The sequence below is a fragment of the Amblyomma maculatum genome, chromosome 3 (genome assembly GCF_055883805.1).
Source record: "Amblyomma maculatum isolate TAMU_Amacu chromosome 3, ASM5588380v1, whole genome shotgun sequence".
Taxonomy (NCBI): domain Eukaryota; kingdom Metazoa; phylum Arthropoda; class Arachnida; order Ixodida; family Ixodidae; genus Amblyomma; species Amblyomma maculatum.
In genome coordinates, this window is record NC_139346.1 from 200,158,041 (window position 1) to 200,172,658 (window position 14,618).

General features: G+C 43.1%; 1 protein-coding gene across 2 annotated transcripts in view; it reads left to right on the plus strand.

Moving 5' to 3' along the window:
• LOC146197404 (mitochondrial sodium/calcium exchanger protein-like) overlaps positions 1-14,618 on the plus strand; it is a 113,043-nt gene that overhangs the window by 84,139 nt on the left and 14,286 nt on the right. For both annotated transcript variants that reach the window (XM_084599213.1, XM_084599212.1), the window contains exon 9: positions 10,831-11,070. In XM_084599213.1, coding sequence (XP_084455339.1) covers positions 10,831-11,070 — 240 coding nt within the window. The remainder of the gene's footprint in view (positions 1-10,830; positions 11,071-14,618) is intronic.

A 14,618-nucleotide genomic window follows, 5' to 3' on the forward strand; every position in this document is an offset into this window, starting at 1 on the left:
ATTTATTTATTTATTTATTTATTTATTTATTTATTTATTTATTTATTTATTTATTTATTACAAGTTCCTGCAGCGCCCGAAGGCATTATTGCAGGGGGGGGGGATGACAAGTAATCTTGCTGGGAACGCCAGTGATAAAATACTTAAAAATGAAGAAAATAACATGACACAAGTGATAATGCAGAATGAAAAACATGCATCTAAAGGGGGCAACTGCGCGACGAACAAAGTGATGAAAACACTCAAAAACAAAGTAATGAAGGAAACACACGCAAGAGAGCTGGGCGCCACGTCACACATCCGATAAAAAAGCCCGAAATAAATTTTCAGTGTAACACTCAGTGATGCCAGCTGGCAGCCGGTCCCACTCATTGATCATCAGTGGAAAAAACGAGGTGTTATACAGATCTGTCCGGCATTTTATTTCTCGGATCTTCCACTGATGATCAAGTCGTCTAGACAAAAAGTGGGGTTGAAGCAGGTCTTTGTTAATGCTGAACTTTCCAAAATAAATGCGATACATGATCTGAAGTCTGAAATGTTTTCTGCGGTGAGCTAAAGATTCCCAACCAAGATGATGTTTAATAGACGTGACACTAGATGAAAAATTATAATTGTTAGACACAAATCTCGCAGCATTATTTTGGACGCGTTCGAGCATGTCTGATAAGTAAATAAACTGGGGATCCCATACAGGGCATGCATATTCAAGAATTGGCCTTATGTAAGTGAAATACAGGAGCTGCTTAACATTTGACTGCGCTTTGCTGAAATTACGTTTTAAAAAATTAAACATTCTGCAGGCTTTCGATGTAATATGCTCAACTTGTCTCGTCCACGTAAGGTTAGAGGTGAAATATACGCCGAGATACTTATATTCAGAAACTTTTTCCAGGGGAACATTATTTATTGAGTAGCAGGTCGGTAAAGGGGAACGCTTACGAGTGAACGAGACAAGTTTGCATTTTGAAATGTTCAAAGGCATTTGCCATTTTGAGCTCCAGTACTGTATAAAATTTAAGTCTCGCTGAAGTTTTAATGCGTCAGAAGAACTTTCCACAACATGGTAAAGCACACAGTCGTCAGCATATAGCCGAACTTGGCAGGTGAGGTCAAGAACAATATCATTAATAAAAATGAGAAAAAGAAGGGGTCCAAGGACAGACCCCTGGGGCACACCTGAGGAGACGTTTACGGAATCGGAGTGACAACCGTTAATTACAACACGCTGCATGCGGTCCTGGAGATATGAATGAAGCCAGTCGAGGATATTGGGGTGCAGACTAAGACAACGTGACTTATGTAATAATAGCACATGAGGTACAGAATCAAAGGCTTTTTTAAAATCCAGAAATACACAATCAATTTGATATCCGTGGTCAAAAGAGGAAAACAGATCATTACTGAACTCAAGTAACTGGGTGGTACAGGAAAAACCCATTCTAAAGCCATGCTGAACTGGCGTAAAGAAGTCATGAGAGTCAAGGTGTTTCATGACTGCACTGTAAATTATATGTTCCAATGTTTTACAACACACGCTAGTCAGAGAAATGGGTCGGTAATTAACAACAGACATTTTCGAACCGCTTTTATGCACTGGGACGACATTAGCATTTTTCCAGTCATTTGGCAAACATGCCGAGTTAAGCGATGTTTGGCACAAGGTGACTAAATAATGAGCAATTTCGTTAGCACATGATTTTAAAACAAAGGTAGGTACACCATCAGGGCCGCTGGCGGAGGCGGCCCTGGTGTTATTAAGCAGTTTTAAAACACCCTAGTAAGTAAAAACAATTTCAGGCATGGTTTCGGTAATAGATTCACGAGTGTTCAGAAGTTCACCGATGTACGCTGGCGCAAAGGCAGACTGAAAATATGCATTAAAGCGGCAGGCTTTATCACCATTAGTACTAACAAGGTCACCATCGACATCTAAGTTTGGAATTCCGACTGGTTCGCGTCCGTTGTGTTTCAGAAACGTCCACAATTCCTTGGGATTACTACGCAGTTTAGAACCCAGATTATTAAGGAAGTTATCCTTATGAGCTCTAATTTCAGTTTTTAGTGTACTGCCAAGGGCCCGAATTGACTGCAATACAGCAGGGCAACGATCCTTTTTATACGATTGAAGAAGGCGATGTTTTTTCCTGACAAGCCGTCTGATTTGTCGCGTGATCCATGGTTTGTCGCGGCGCCGCTTACCAGAAAGAAGTTTTGTTGGGATGTATTTATCAATTAGGCTGCCCAATTTATTTTTGAATACCTCCCAGAGTGAAATGCAGTCTAAACTCTGACTTAGAGTAATAAAGTTGGGAAGGAAGGAAGCAAGTTCGTTATTCATTGATGTATAATCGCCCCTGGTAAAATCAAAGACTTTCCTAGGGAGACATTTTGGAATTAAATAAGGAAAATGCCTAACATTAGCAACAACACAACTGTGATCACTTATTCCTGGTAGGATAACAGTGCCGCGCACTACCGATGGTCGGTTACAGAAGAGTAAATCTAACACTGAAGATGAGTGCTGAGTTTACCGAGTAGGCCCAGTGACGTACTGATATAGATCATTAGTAGTAATTAATTCACAAAAAGCCAATGACAATGAAGATTGATTCGTACGAAGAGGTTTGTAGTCAACCCATTGGCATGTTGAAATCCCCGCCAAACAGAAAGCCTGTATTGTGACAAGAATCGCAGAAGTAATGGCAAAAGGAATGTCAAGCTTTAATCTCTACTTTATGTGCTTATTGTACTTTTCTTATAATATTATAACCAGAATGATACTCAGACATTAAAGCACCTATGCCCTTGTTACCTTTACTATAGCGACGTTTCCTATGCAATTATTCTTGATCACAGCGTGCATATTCAACGCTTCCTTCCGTGCCTCTTTCGTTCCCAGTTTTTAAATCCACGATGTTTCCTTCCGCTCACCACCAGACAGTAGACCCACTTCATCGTTTCCAGACCTAATTCTTGCATTTTTATGCTATCATTAAGGATAAAACTATTAATAGTGCAGTAGCATTGCTCGAAGATATGAAGATACGCATTGACCGCTACGATTACATTCCGGTACAGGGAATTTCTCTCTCTATTGAGCTTCTTGAGATTGAAAGAGTGGAAGGAGTGATATGTCCGAGTGTGGAGATGGAGATGGGCATGGTAATATTCATTGCTCCTGAGGAAGTCGCAATTCGTATAAGCCCTCGGTTCCCAACGACAGTAAAATCGTTCTCTCTCTTTTCTTGATTGGTTTATCGCAGACTGATCGTGGCTTGCGGTTACGCACGCGAATAGTTCTAATTAAGGTGCAGAGAATCGAAGGTATACGAAACTCTGGTGCCGATACATTAGCTGTCCCGGATGCCTCGTAAGTTTTCCAAACGTATCGAACCACATCCACCTCTTTACTAAAAGAAAAAGGAGCCCTTTGTCTACTATCTCTGCTCTCCGAAATAAAAAGTCCACTTTCCCTTGGAGGGCTTGTTGTTTCATGTTATCACAATGGGGACCCTGTTGGTCTCTAACCGTGAGTATCGTGGTTCGGTTGTGTGCGGCAACCAAAGTGGAGGAAAATTCCTTTTCACTTCATTGTCCTATGTTTACAACTCGCCATTTAGCGCTAACAATAGTGAGCGACTGTGTGAGCCGGAAGTTCACAGAAGCGTGCGGCCGTTGACCCCTTCTTCGGGAGTTATTCGAACTTATGTCAACGAAGGCACGCATTTGTTTTTTTTTTTTTTTTTTTTTCTTCGCTCGCGAAGATACGCGCCTCATCCACCTCAACTGTAGGGAAGCCGTACTTTCCTCTTTACTCGAGGGAGTCATGCATAGAAAAAACTGAGTAGCGCCGTAACAGCATGTGGATAGTGCAAAATAACGTGGACAGCGTTTCTATTTTTTTTTTTGTTAATTTTAGCTTTAGCATTTTGTTTTTAATCTTAAATATGCTCGTGCTCAAAGCCCATACGCACCTTACCTGTTCTGTTTCGCGCCTGTAAAGCAAGCCACTGTGCCTGTAGATAAGTTGTTGTTGTTCTCCTCTAATGTGATGGCACATACCCACACAGGGGGATCGGCCAAGAATTGGGGTGCAGAGATATTAGATTTTGAGATGTATAACTTCATCGGAAAAATAAAAAAAAATGCTAGGGAATAGAAAAGGAAATGTAAATATGATAAACCAAAATATATAAGAGTAAATACTAACGCACGCAGTAGGAGGATAGTAAGATTTATATTTACAGATTAAAACTTAAAAGCATGTTAGCCAGGTAGACGTTTTGTTTCTATTAAGAAGTTTTGAATGGCGTTGAAAACATACCTGTGGCTGTACCCAAGCATGGTGGCACCGAGCGATAATAAAATTTGGCTGCTCAAATTAAGACCCAGCTGTTGTAACGGCTTCTCCAAGTACCGCTTTCTCATCATGGTAAAACGGCGGCAAAATATCAAGAAATGGTCTATTGTTTCCGGTTCCCCGCAGAATGCGCAGACAGGAGAAAGCGCCAAACCAGACCTGTGCATATAGAAATTTAGGGGCGGAATACGACAGCGTAGCCTGGTTAGAGAGACCTCAGTCTGCCTTGATTGACATGATTTCCTATTCCAGGAATACTTGAGGTGCAGGTAGTCATCCGAGGATAAAATATATCCAGACTGCGTGCTTAATAAGGCACGCCGCCGAAATCGTGCTGCTGTTATGTACGCTGTTGCCGGGAGGATTGGCAATACAGGGCCGTTCAGAGAATCTTTGGCTAGTCTGTCTGCAACCTCATTGGCTGTCACATTGCTGTGTCCTGGTACCCACACTATATGTATGAGGCTCAAATGTGAGGGGAGCAATGAAAGAAAGGTGTTTAAAATTGGCGAGTCCATATTCGAAGAAAGCGACAAGCACAAAGAATAAGAGTGTAATTACAGCCACTGTTGAGTATGGTGGGTCTAGTTTGCGCAGAGCAAGCACCACCGCCAGCAACTCCGCCTGGAAAATTGGAGTAAAACCCGGAAGACGGACTGAAAAAGCCCAGTCTAAAAGCGGACAGTATATTCCAACGCCGGCTTTTTCATTAAATTGACAAGCATCCGTTGCTATCGTTATGCTAACGGGAGGACTTTGTAAATGATCTTCTAATAATCCATTTAAAATGTGAGGTGCTAAGTGTTTTGCATTATTTGGGAAAATGTCATCATAGATAATTTGAACCGACGGTGCACTTACTTTTGTTGGAAGGATGTTAGAAAGGACTACGTGCAAAGGTTGTAACAGATTTTGCACTAGAATTACCTGCGGGGTATGAAACCGAGGCCATCCGACTCCAAAAAAGGAGTCTGGCTCGCAACAAAAAATTGATATGGAGCGGTGGAATTGTGATTCATATATTTTCAGATACGTCTGGACAGTCAAGAATTGTAATCTAGTTAACAACGGTGGTATTCGGGCTTCAAGGTATAATACATTATTAGCCACGAATTTGGGGAGCCCAAAGCATAATCTAAGCGCTTCCCGCTCTAAAAGAACAAGCGGACGAATTTTGTAAGCAGGTGAACCAGAAAACAACACAGATCCAAATTCTATAATTGGGCGGACATACATAACATAAATCATTAAAAGTGCGTCTCGCCGCATCCCAGACCTTGGATTGCTTAATCTGCGCAACATACCCACAGCACGTGCCCCCTTCGCTGCAACATGTTCAATGTGATCCCTCCATGCCAGATGGTCATTGTAAATCGCCCCTAGATATTTCAAAGACTTAACTTGAGGAATCATTTCCTGCTTAAATGTTAGAGCAAAAGTTACCGGATCCTGAATTTGGAAAACAAGGAACGCGTACTTTTTAACATTTAATTTAAATCTTAAGTCACCTAACCAATTTTGAAGGGAGGTTAGGTACGATTGCAGGCGCCTGTTGAGGGATTGAATGTCAGGTGCAGCCGTAAAGAATGCGATGTCATCCGCATAGACATACGTGCGAACCTCCTGATGAGTGGGAATTGAACTCAGTAAAATGTTAAAAAGCACGGGCGAGAGAACTGCCCCTTGAGGGACACCTCTGGTTTGTTGATATTTGCCAGAATGCACTCCATTCAATGAACAGTAAAATTGTCTGTTTTGTAGGAATGTAGATATCCAATCAGTTAAGTATTGTGGAAAACATAGCGATTCTAATCTGTGCAATAAAATTCGGGGCTCTACACTATCATAAGCCTTCTCTATAGCTAGTCACCAATGCAGCATGCATTTTTTTGCGCCGCGCAAGAAGAATTTGACTCTCAAGGCCGGTATGTGCATTCCATATTGAAAATTTTGCTCGAAATCCGAGTTGACAGGGACTAAGAATATGTTTTTGTTCGACAAACTCGGTAACCCGTTTGAGTACGACCCTTTCAATTAATTTTACCAAGTTTGATGTTAAAGATATTGGTCTGATATTTTCCAAAGTATAGCCACCACCATTGTGTTTCCGTAAAGGAATCACTTTGGCTAGTTTCCAGTCACCAGGTATCCAAGAATGAATAATTGAGTAATTTACCAATTCTAACAAGGAATTTGGAGACACTTCAAAGAGGATTTTTAACATTTTTGACGTTACTCCGCCAGGGCCAGGCGCAGCAGTTGGCAACGTCATTACAATCGAAGAAAGCTGAGAAAAGGTAATTTTAGGGACATCCTTAACCGTATATACTGGGCCTACAAACATAGGGTATTTGGGAAGTGTTGACAAAAAACGCTTTTCTAAACCTTTAGCGATGTTTTCTACTGTTCTAAGAGCTTCTTTAAGAGTCGAAGCACATGAGGGTAAATTTTCTGACAGGAATCTTTTTCCGCGATTTTAAAAACCTGAAAAGTGCACGTCGGTTATTAGATTGTTAAAGGTAATTGAAATACTCATTATCATAATTATCTTTCGCTTGTGCGACTGTGCGTTTAAATGCAGCTGCAAAAAATTTATAATCATGCCAATTTTTGGGGCACTGGTTGTGAAGGAGCTTCTTCCATGCAGCCTTTCTTCTTCTATAATCGCGCGAACAATCTGCATTCCACCATTTTGTTGATGCATTGCCTTTAGATGCACGTACTAAGAATTCACACTTCTTACGACAGGATGCAATAGCCTGGCATAATGTTTGCGATTTTAACTCTTCCGTAGACTCAACCACTGACTCAAGAGACGAAATCAAAAATGAGTGAAACTGGTTATAATTTACGTATGATCTCAACTGAGATGTCGGCAGAGTTAAGCGGCAGTTAACCTCAAAAACAATAGGTATATGGTCGCTAGAGGTGCCACCATCAATTGTCGACCAATTTAGTATAGAAACACTAGTGCTGGAAAAAGTTAAATCTATCACAGATTGACTGTGAGCACGTACAAAAGTTGGTAAGCCAGAATTCATGCAGTGAAGGTTATTGTCTGAAAGCCAATCCCACAGACGCTTGCCGCAGGGATCCGTCTTGTAACCCCACGATACATGGTGCGAATTAAAATCTCCAGCCAAAATAACCGAATTTTGACATTTAACTAGTAGGTGGTCTAGAGATCTGGTGTCCTGAACACCATGAGGGAATTAAACATTCGCTAATGTAAACGGACTGAACCCTGGAATTTCAAAATCTAGAGCCAATAATTCTGAATCTAAACTAGAATATTGAAAAGAAATCTTAGCCCTATGACAAAATTTTGAAGAAACTAGAATTAGTAACCCACCACCTCTTGACTGGCGATCTTGTCGGAATGATCGATAATTTTGTAAGTGAAAATGTTTTTCAGTTGTAAGCCAAGTTTCTTGTAAAACGATTATTATTGGATTATGTTTTAAAGAAAGATAAACTAAATCTGTAGTAGCTGAAAGAAGAGATCTACAGTTCCACTGAAGAACTTTTAACTTTCTTATGGTTATGTAATCCGGGCAGCAGCAACAGCCTGCCCCAAAATGTTTTCCTTTGGTTTAGAGCCTAGCTGTTGCTTTTTTGATTTTGCTTGTGGGCGAGGTGATGACGGGTTTGACAACGGGGATCCACTGCGTTTTAGAATTAGCGTATCTGTCTCTTCCATATCTGCATCATGAGCCTCGTCTGACTTGTTGGTATTTTGCATAGGTGATGGGGAAAGAGACTCATTTTGCGAACAAGACATTGCAGCTAATGAGTGCTGCACTGATAGTGAATGTCCAGGTGCCGTAGGAGAAACCATAGCAGTTTGCACAGTCTGAGAATTTTGAGCTGCTAGAACATTGGATATGCATCCTGTGACTATTGTCACAATCCTATCCACCATTTTGGTCATGGTTGCTTCCATAGCAGTTATTATGGTTTTAGACATCGTGGAATCTAATGGTGCTCCTGAACGGGCCGACACACCTGCATACCCATGAGCTCTGTCTAATTTCCTGAATTGCCTCACGCCTCGAACAACGTTTGCGGTCAATAATCTCCAGAATTTTCATTTCATGCGCTCTAGAGGGACATTCCAAAGAATTTGCTGAGTGAAGTCCGCCGCAAAGACAACATTTGATAATTTGATCAGAGCATAAGTGTGTTTTATGTGCTTCACCGCATTTGCAACACCGCAAAGTGGATTTGCAACCGCCTGCAGTATGGCCATAACGCCAACAGTTGTTGCACTGCAGAGGCTTTGATGATAGGTGATCTACTCTGAATATTAAAGGCCACGCTTTAACCTCCGATAGACAGACTGTGCCTGCAAATGTAGCAATAACCGATTCTGTCGGCACACGAACATTATTTACCTCCCGGCTACAGCGATAGACCGCAACAACGCCTGCCGCGGAAAGAAGGTCAAGGGTTTCTTGTGGACTTAATGAGGAATCTACACCTCGGACTAGACCTCTTGTGCAAGCCAGGTGTGAAGGGATAAAACTGCTTACCTGATGAGAGGCGAAAGTGGAGCATTTTAGCAGGTCCTTTATGCATGATAGTTTTGGCGAACGGCAAAGAATCCCGCCGGAACCAAATTGGCGCACCTCGGCTATTCCTTCGTAGAAGGAAGTGATTTCCTGAAGGGCAGCTCGAACAGCTCCTGGGTTGTTCATTTTAATGGTGCCCCCATCCTTAGGTACGAGTGCCACAGGGATGTTGCGGACACCGGAGCTCTGAAAAGCTTCCAAGGGCAGATCATCGGTCAGGAGGGAAGCCGACCAAGGGGAGCGCCCTTGGCAGGGGGACTGCATCGACATTACCTTAAATTGACAATGTCACCGCGTGCATTAGTCAACAGAGAACAAAAGAAGCACAGGGGAAAGACAAAACCGGGACCAGCAACCCAATACTTAGCCGATCGTCAAGGAGCAAAGGCGCTTTCTTGCGAACAGCCTGCGACAACGTCCTGGGGTGTCTTCTTTCTCCTCTTCATATGCCTTCACCCACATCGTCACCCGTCACGATCTTCTTTCTTCTCTCCTTCCCCTTCCTCAGTGCAGAGTAGCAGGCCAGATTTGAATTATTCCGGCCGACCTCTCTGCCTTTTCCTTTCAATAAATCCATCTATCTATCTATCTGTTTATCGAAGAATTGGATGCTCACAATCTGCTGAAAATAGCACCAGCAAAGAATGGGTTACTGAATTCGATTTCACCATTTGGGACACCTCTTCCTCACTTTCCACTTTAACTCCCACCTTTCTTCCTTCCTTTACGGCGCGGTTCAGGTGACCACAAAACAAGTGAGACAGATACTGCGCCTTTCCTTTCCTGTGAACCAATTATTATTATTATTATTATTATTATTATTATTATTATTATTATTATTATTATTATTATTATTATTAATATTATTATTATTATTATTATTATTATTATTATTATTATTATTATTATTATTATTATTATTATTATTATTATTATTATTATTATTATTATTATTATTATTATTATTATTATTATTATTATTATTATTATTTGGGACACCACTGTGCATCTATATTGCCATCGTGTCTTGCTCCGTGATTATATCACAGCGCTCAAAGTGAGCAGGGATAGAGGACAGGAGAACAGAGAAGTGATAAGGAGTATTTCATCCTTCTGTGACAGCCAGCCTTTCGGCCTTACTGCTTCAGCACTCCTCAATCATCTAGATTCACTGAAGACAGATTTGGAAGCATAATGACCGCTTCCGTGTCATGTTTGTAGCACAAAATGAACTACTCTGTTCATCTGATTTTGCAACGCTGTTATCGCCGGTAATAAACTTGTCGACCAGCGTAGCAGGTGAATATCGCTGATGTACTATATTAATACCCAGAATACATTTGCTGTCGTATTCGTGTTGTGACACCTGTTATCAGTTGGCCATACATTCTTTTTTGCTTGCTTCCAACACCCTGCTTCCTTTCTTGATTACCTTATATACTCTTTAAATTGCAACATCTTTTTAGGTGTAAAAAGGGTGTCGAGTATTCCATGGCTATCACCCTACGTGTAAAACAGCGATGCAGATGTAAGACAAAGCGGTTAACCAACAAGGTATTCCAGTTGGCTGCACTCTGTTGTTTAAAATAAAAGATGGGCATATAAAAAAAATTAAGAAGTGGAGTCTGAACGTCACAAACCGCGCAGCTATGTTCTGGGCCCTATGAGGGCTGCGCGCTGACTTAAACAGAAAATAGCACCCGCTTTTCGACGCCAAACAGCACATTCGCACAGCGAAATACGTTCCACCATAGCGCAGTGTTGAGCGTCCTAGCCACGTGACAGCGTTACACAATTAAGGATGTAAGAATTTTTAGAGTAATATATATGTAGTTGCCGAGTATATACGTTCTCACATATCCTGAACCCTGTCTTTGGGTCGTTTTTTGTGCGCAGGGTTCAGCTTCCGCGAGAGCACCTCCCACCGGCCTCGGCGCCGCACCATGTCGGGCGTGAACCTGCACCACCATCGGCGCAACTCCATCTACATCATCACGGCGGGCGAGGGGGAACGTGAGGCCCGCGTGCGTTCACGCACACGAAGTGGCAGCGCCGGAAAGAGAAGCCGGGCCTCGTCCGTCGCCTCTGCCGAGCGCGCCGCCAGGCGCCCAAAGAGCGACAGCTTCCGCGTCCAAAGTGAGTATCCCTTCTCCATCTTCTGGGTGCAGGAAAAACGCCGATCGAGTTGATATTTGCTCCAGGCCGTGCTTTTGCCGCTGACTATATATAGGACTAACAAGAGGAGTGGAACCGCGGATGGGCTGAGTCCGTTGCTCCACTCGAATTCATCCTAGTTGACTGTAAAAATGTTTTGAGCCCGAGGCATATAGGCATTGGAGTAGAAGGAAGGCGGACGTGCTTGAAGGAGAATGACATCAACACTTTCAGGTGCAAACCTAGACAGTCGTGGAAAAGGCTTGGGTTGCATCGTGGCCATCAGGCGCCACGTTATTACCTGGAATGTACGCAGATTAACCGCCTTTTCACTTAAGATAAATACTAAACAACAATCTCAGCGCAGCCATATTCAAGCAGCAGTGAAAACATCTGTTTGTCTTAAATTAACGGCAAATTTAGGAATTCCCGTAAAACACTGGATAATCACTAGTTCCTGCATAGTTGCTAGCTGTCGTGTTTCTTTCTAAGCTTGACCGTTTCACCGTTTGCATTACTCTCTTTCAGTCGGGCATTGCGCAGCGAACCAGTTCATCTTAAGATAGAATAAATGTTCTTTAAGAGGGTTAACTGCTGAGCTACTTGGTTTTCTGACATAATAAATTATTTTTTAATAAATGTTCACTACACATCTTGGTCAGGATACCAGCACGTTATGCCATCCGAGCAAGGAAAGGTTAAAAATAGGAAAGGCAGGTCAGGGGGCAGCAAACAGGAAATGTTCTAAAGAACTGGAGCTGCACCATTTTTTTTATTTCGACTTAGAAAATCTCAAATGTGCATCGTGGGAAATAGTACTCCCGTGTTCGAGCTGCACACAAGTCGCCCTCTGCATCCAAGTTTACCGCCTTGAACACCTACACTCTAAATAGAAATAATCCTATAACAGTGTAAAATGGGAGTATCTTGTCCTATAGCACACTTCCTATTAAAGTAAGGGCATGCTGATCGAGCCCTGTGGCAGATTTTCATCACTTCAAATATGGAAGCCAATTATCACTTGAAAATATGCGAAGTTCTAGCAATTACGAAGGTTTTGAATGAGGCTTTCTCTATCCTGTTATTGATAACGTCTAAACTTCTGGTGCAGCGATTTACTGCTTCCTTTTATTGCTAATTACATCAAATAAATATTATTTAGAAAGAAAATATGCTTCTGTTGCCAAAGCATATCATTCTGTATGGTTGGCGGTGAAAATCTACCTGACAGTTTGAAGAGAAAACCGTGCCTCTAGAAGGAAGTGCGCTAGAGGGCATGCTACTCCCTTTTTACTCCTTTTTAGGCTTATTTGTGTTCACAGTGTATGAGCCTTGTCAATACCATATCCGGAGTAGTTGCCAAACAACTATAGCTTTCTTGCTAGTCGGTCGGGAGCACAGTGGTAATTTCTTCTCACGATATGTCAGTCTTGCAACGCGAAGATACATCCGGCTCGTAAAAAAAAGATTTCGTGCTTTTCCCGGGTTTTATGGTTCGAAACACGCGTCATGTCTTGCACATGAATTGCGCCTGTGCCCATGTAGTGCACGAGTAAGTGGGAAATCCTGCGATCTCAAGACCGTAAACCAGCCAGCCTAGTACTGCGCTGTCGTTCCTGCGCGAGTACGCTATTTCCGACGTTGTAGTCACGTTGTTTGCCTCCCGCTTGTTTGTACACCACGTCGCCAATTCCGTGCAGCGCTTAGGAGGCCGAAAGCTTGCGCATAACCTATGAATCCGTTCTGCAACGCACTGATGTGCGGGCTGCAGGTATAACTCCCCATTCGCAAACGGACCTTACGCTTGTTTTCTTGCTTCGTTCACTTTACTTTAACGTTTCTTTAGAAACCAATCTTGTACTCAAATGATATCTTCTCCGACACTTTACCGGCTCGTTAAGTGAGGCCCATGAAAATAGCTCCGGATCTACTTTAAATCCTCTCTTATCATATCCAACATGGCAGACTGTGACGACAGATGCGGAGATTGTTGATTTCGCTGCGATGTGTTCCCGTTCAAGCTTGGAAGCGAACGTGAGGGGCGTAATTACAGCCTTGGTCAAAAGTCTCTAGGCCACGGAGTTTGTTGCTGAGTCATGCAATGAGGTGCTTACGGCTCACATATAACCCTTACGTTTTTTTTTTTTGGTGAATGAGGAGATACCTTTTGCCTTCCCCACTGGAGCTTTAGAACGTCACGAGAGCCCTTGGTGTTCCACGCACAGTTCAACAACACTGTTATCTGTACGACTTTAGAACAAGACTGTACATAACTGCATCGATCATCTCCAGTGTGATAAGAATGACCCAGATAAATTAGAACAGAAGACGGATCTCTTGCGCCCAGTTTGCTAGCGCTGTGCAGCGCATTGCTTCTTTGTCTTTCCTCTGTGTCTTCGTGGTACAATAAGCTTCGACAGCGGTGAACAGAACTATTAGGAAAGCTGCAGAGACTGGGGTTTCCGCGGCAAACTGCTCGCTCGTCTCGCTGGTTTACCGTATCTGCGTCGAGTCAACACCTTTGCGCACGTGTCGAGGATATACCCGTACCTGCTTGGCAAGAGAGAGAGCGAGAGAGGGGGGAGGGGGGAAGGGGGAGGAGTAAGAGACGCGATGGTTGATAAGTCCAGTGGCCGTGACAGGACTCGTGAAAAAATGGGGCTAGCTCGACTGAGAAACAAACAGCCCGAACGGACCTTGAGAGGCGGGATTCAATACGCGCGAGCATGTGAGACTCCGATAAACGTAATTTATTGTCACGCTGGCAGGCGCACATTCAAAGGCTTCTGCAACCCCTGCGTAGTGGCTGTAATTTCATTTATGCCACGTCGTTCATTTTGGTTAGATTAAGCTCAGTAAACGCACAAAAGGAACGTAGTTAAAGCGCTAACCGCGTGAGGCAACAACGACACACCACACAACGGCGTTGCGCGTTGCATGGTCTGAGGGTCGCCAAGACAGTGCCGCTTGTCGCGTTGCTCATGTTTTGGGTTTCTAGAAAATTTCGCCTGTCGTTCGGAAGCAGCTCGCGTGACAGCCAATTGCAGAAGGTCTCAGGGGCACGTAACTTCCGTTCTGAGTTTTTTGCGAGCGATGTTTGCTTTCCTAGTCCGGTTTTTAAGCGAAGAATTTGCATACACTCACTTCATCTCAGCCGTGATTATGAGCGCGTCGAGATAGTTAAGTGAAAGCTTTGCAGGACTCTAAGGGACAAGAGACGCGTGTCTTGATAATTGTTATCGGAAGGAGCGGGAAAGGAATCAAAAGGAAGGGATGCGAAACTAATAATTAGTTCGATAGCGCTGTGTCCCCTATAGACGCGATGATTTACCAAAACTTTCATTAGTGCTTGTGTCGCGCTGCATGCTGCTTAGTTTTAAAAACAGATTAGTGGAATAATTACACTTGCCTTGAATGAACGACCAGGCGGCGGTATGAGCAACACTGGACACACGCCGCTCTGTCGCCGAATCCCATCGCTACGTGCAGGTGTGCACCAGCGGCGAAGACAGGCGATGGCGTTGATGTCG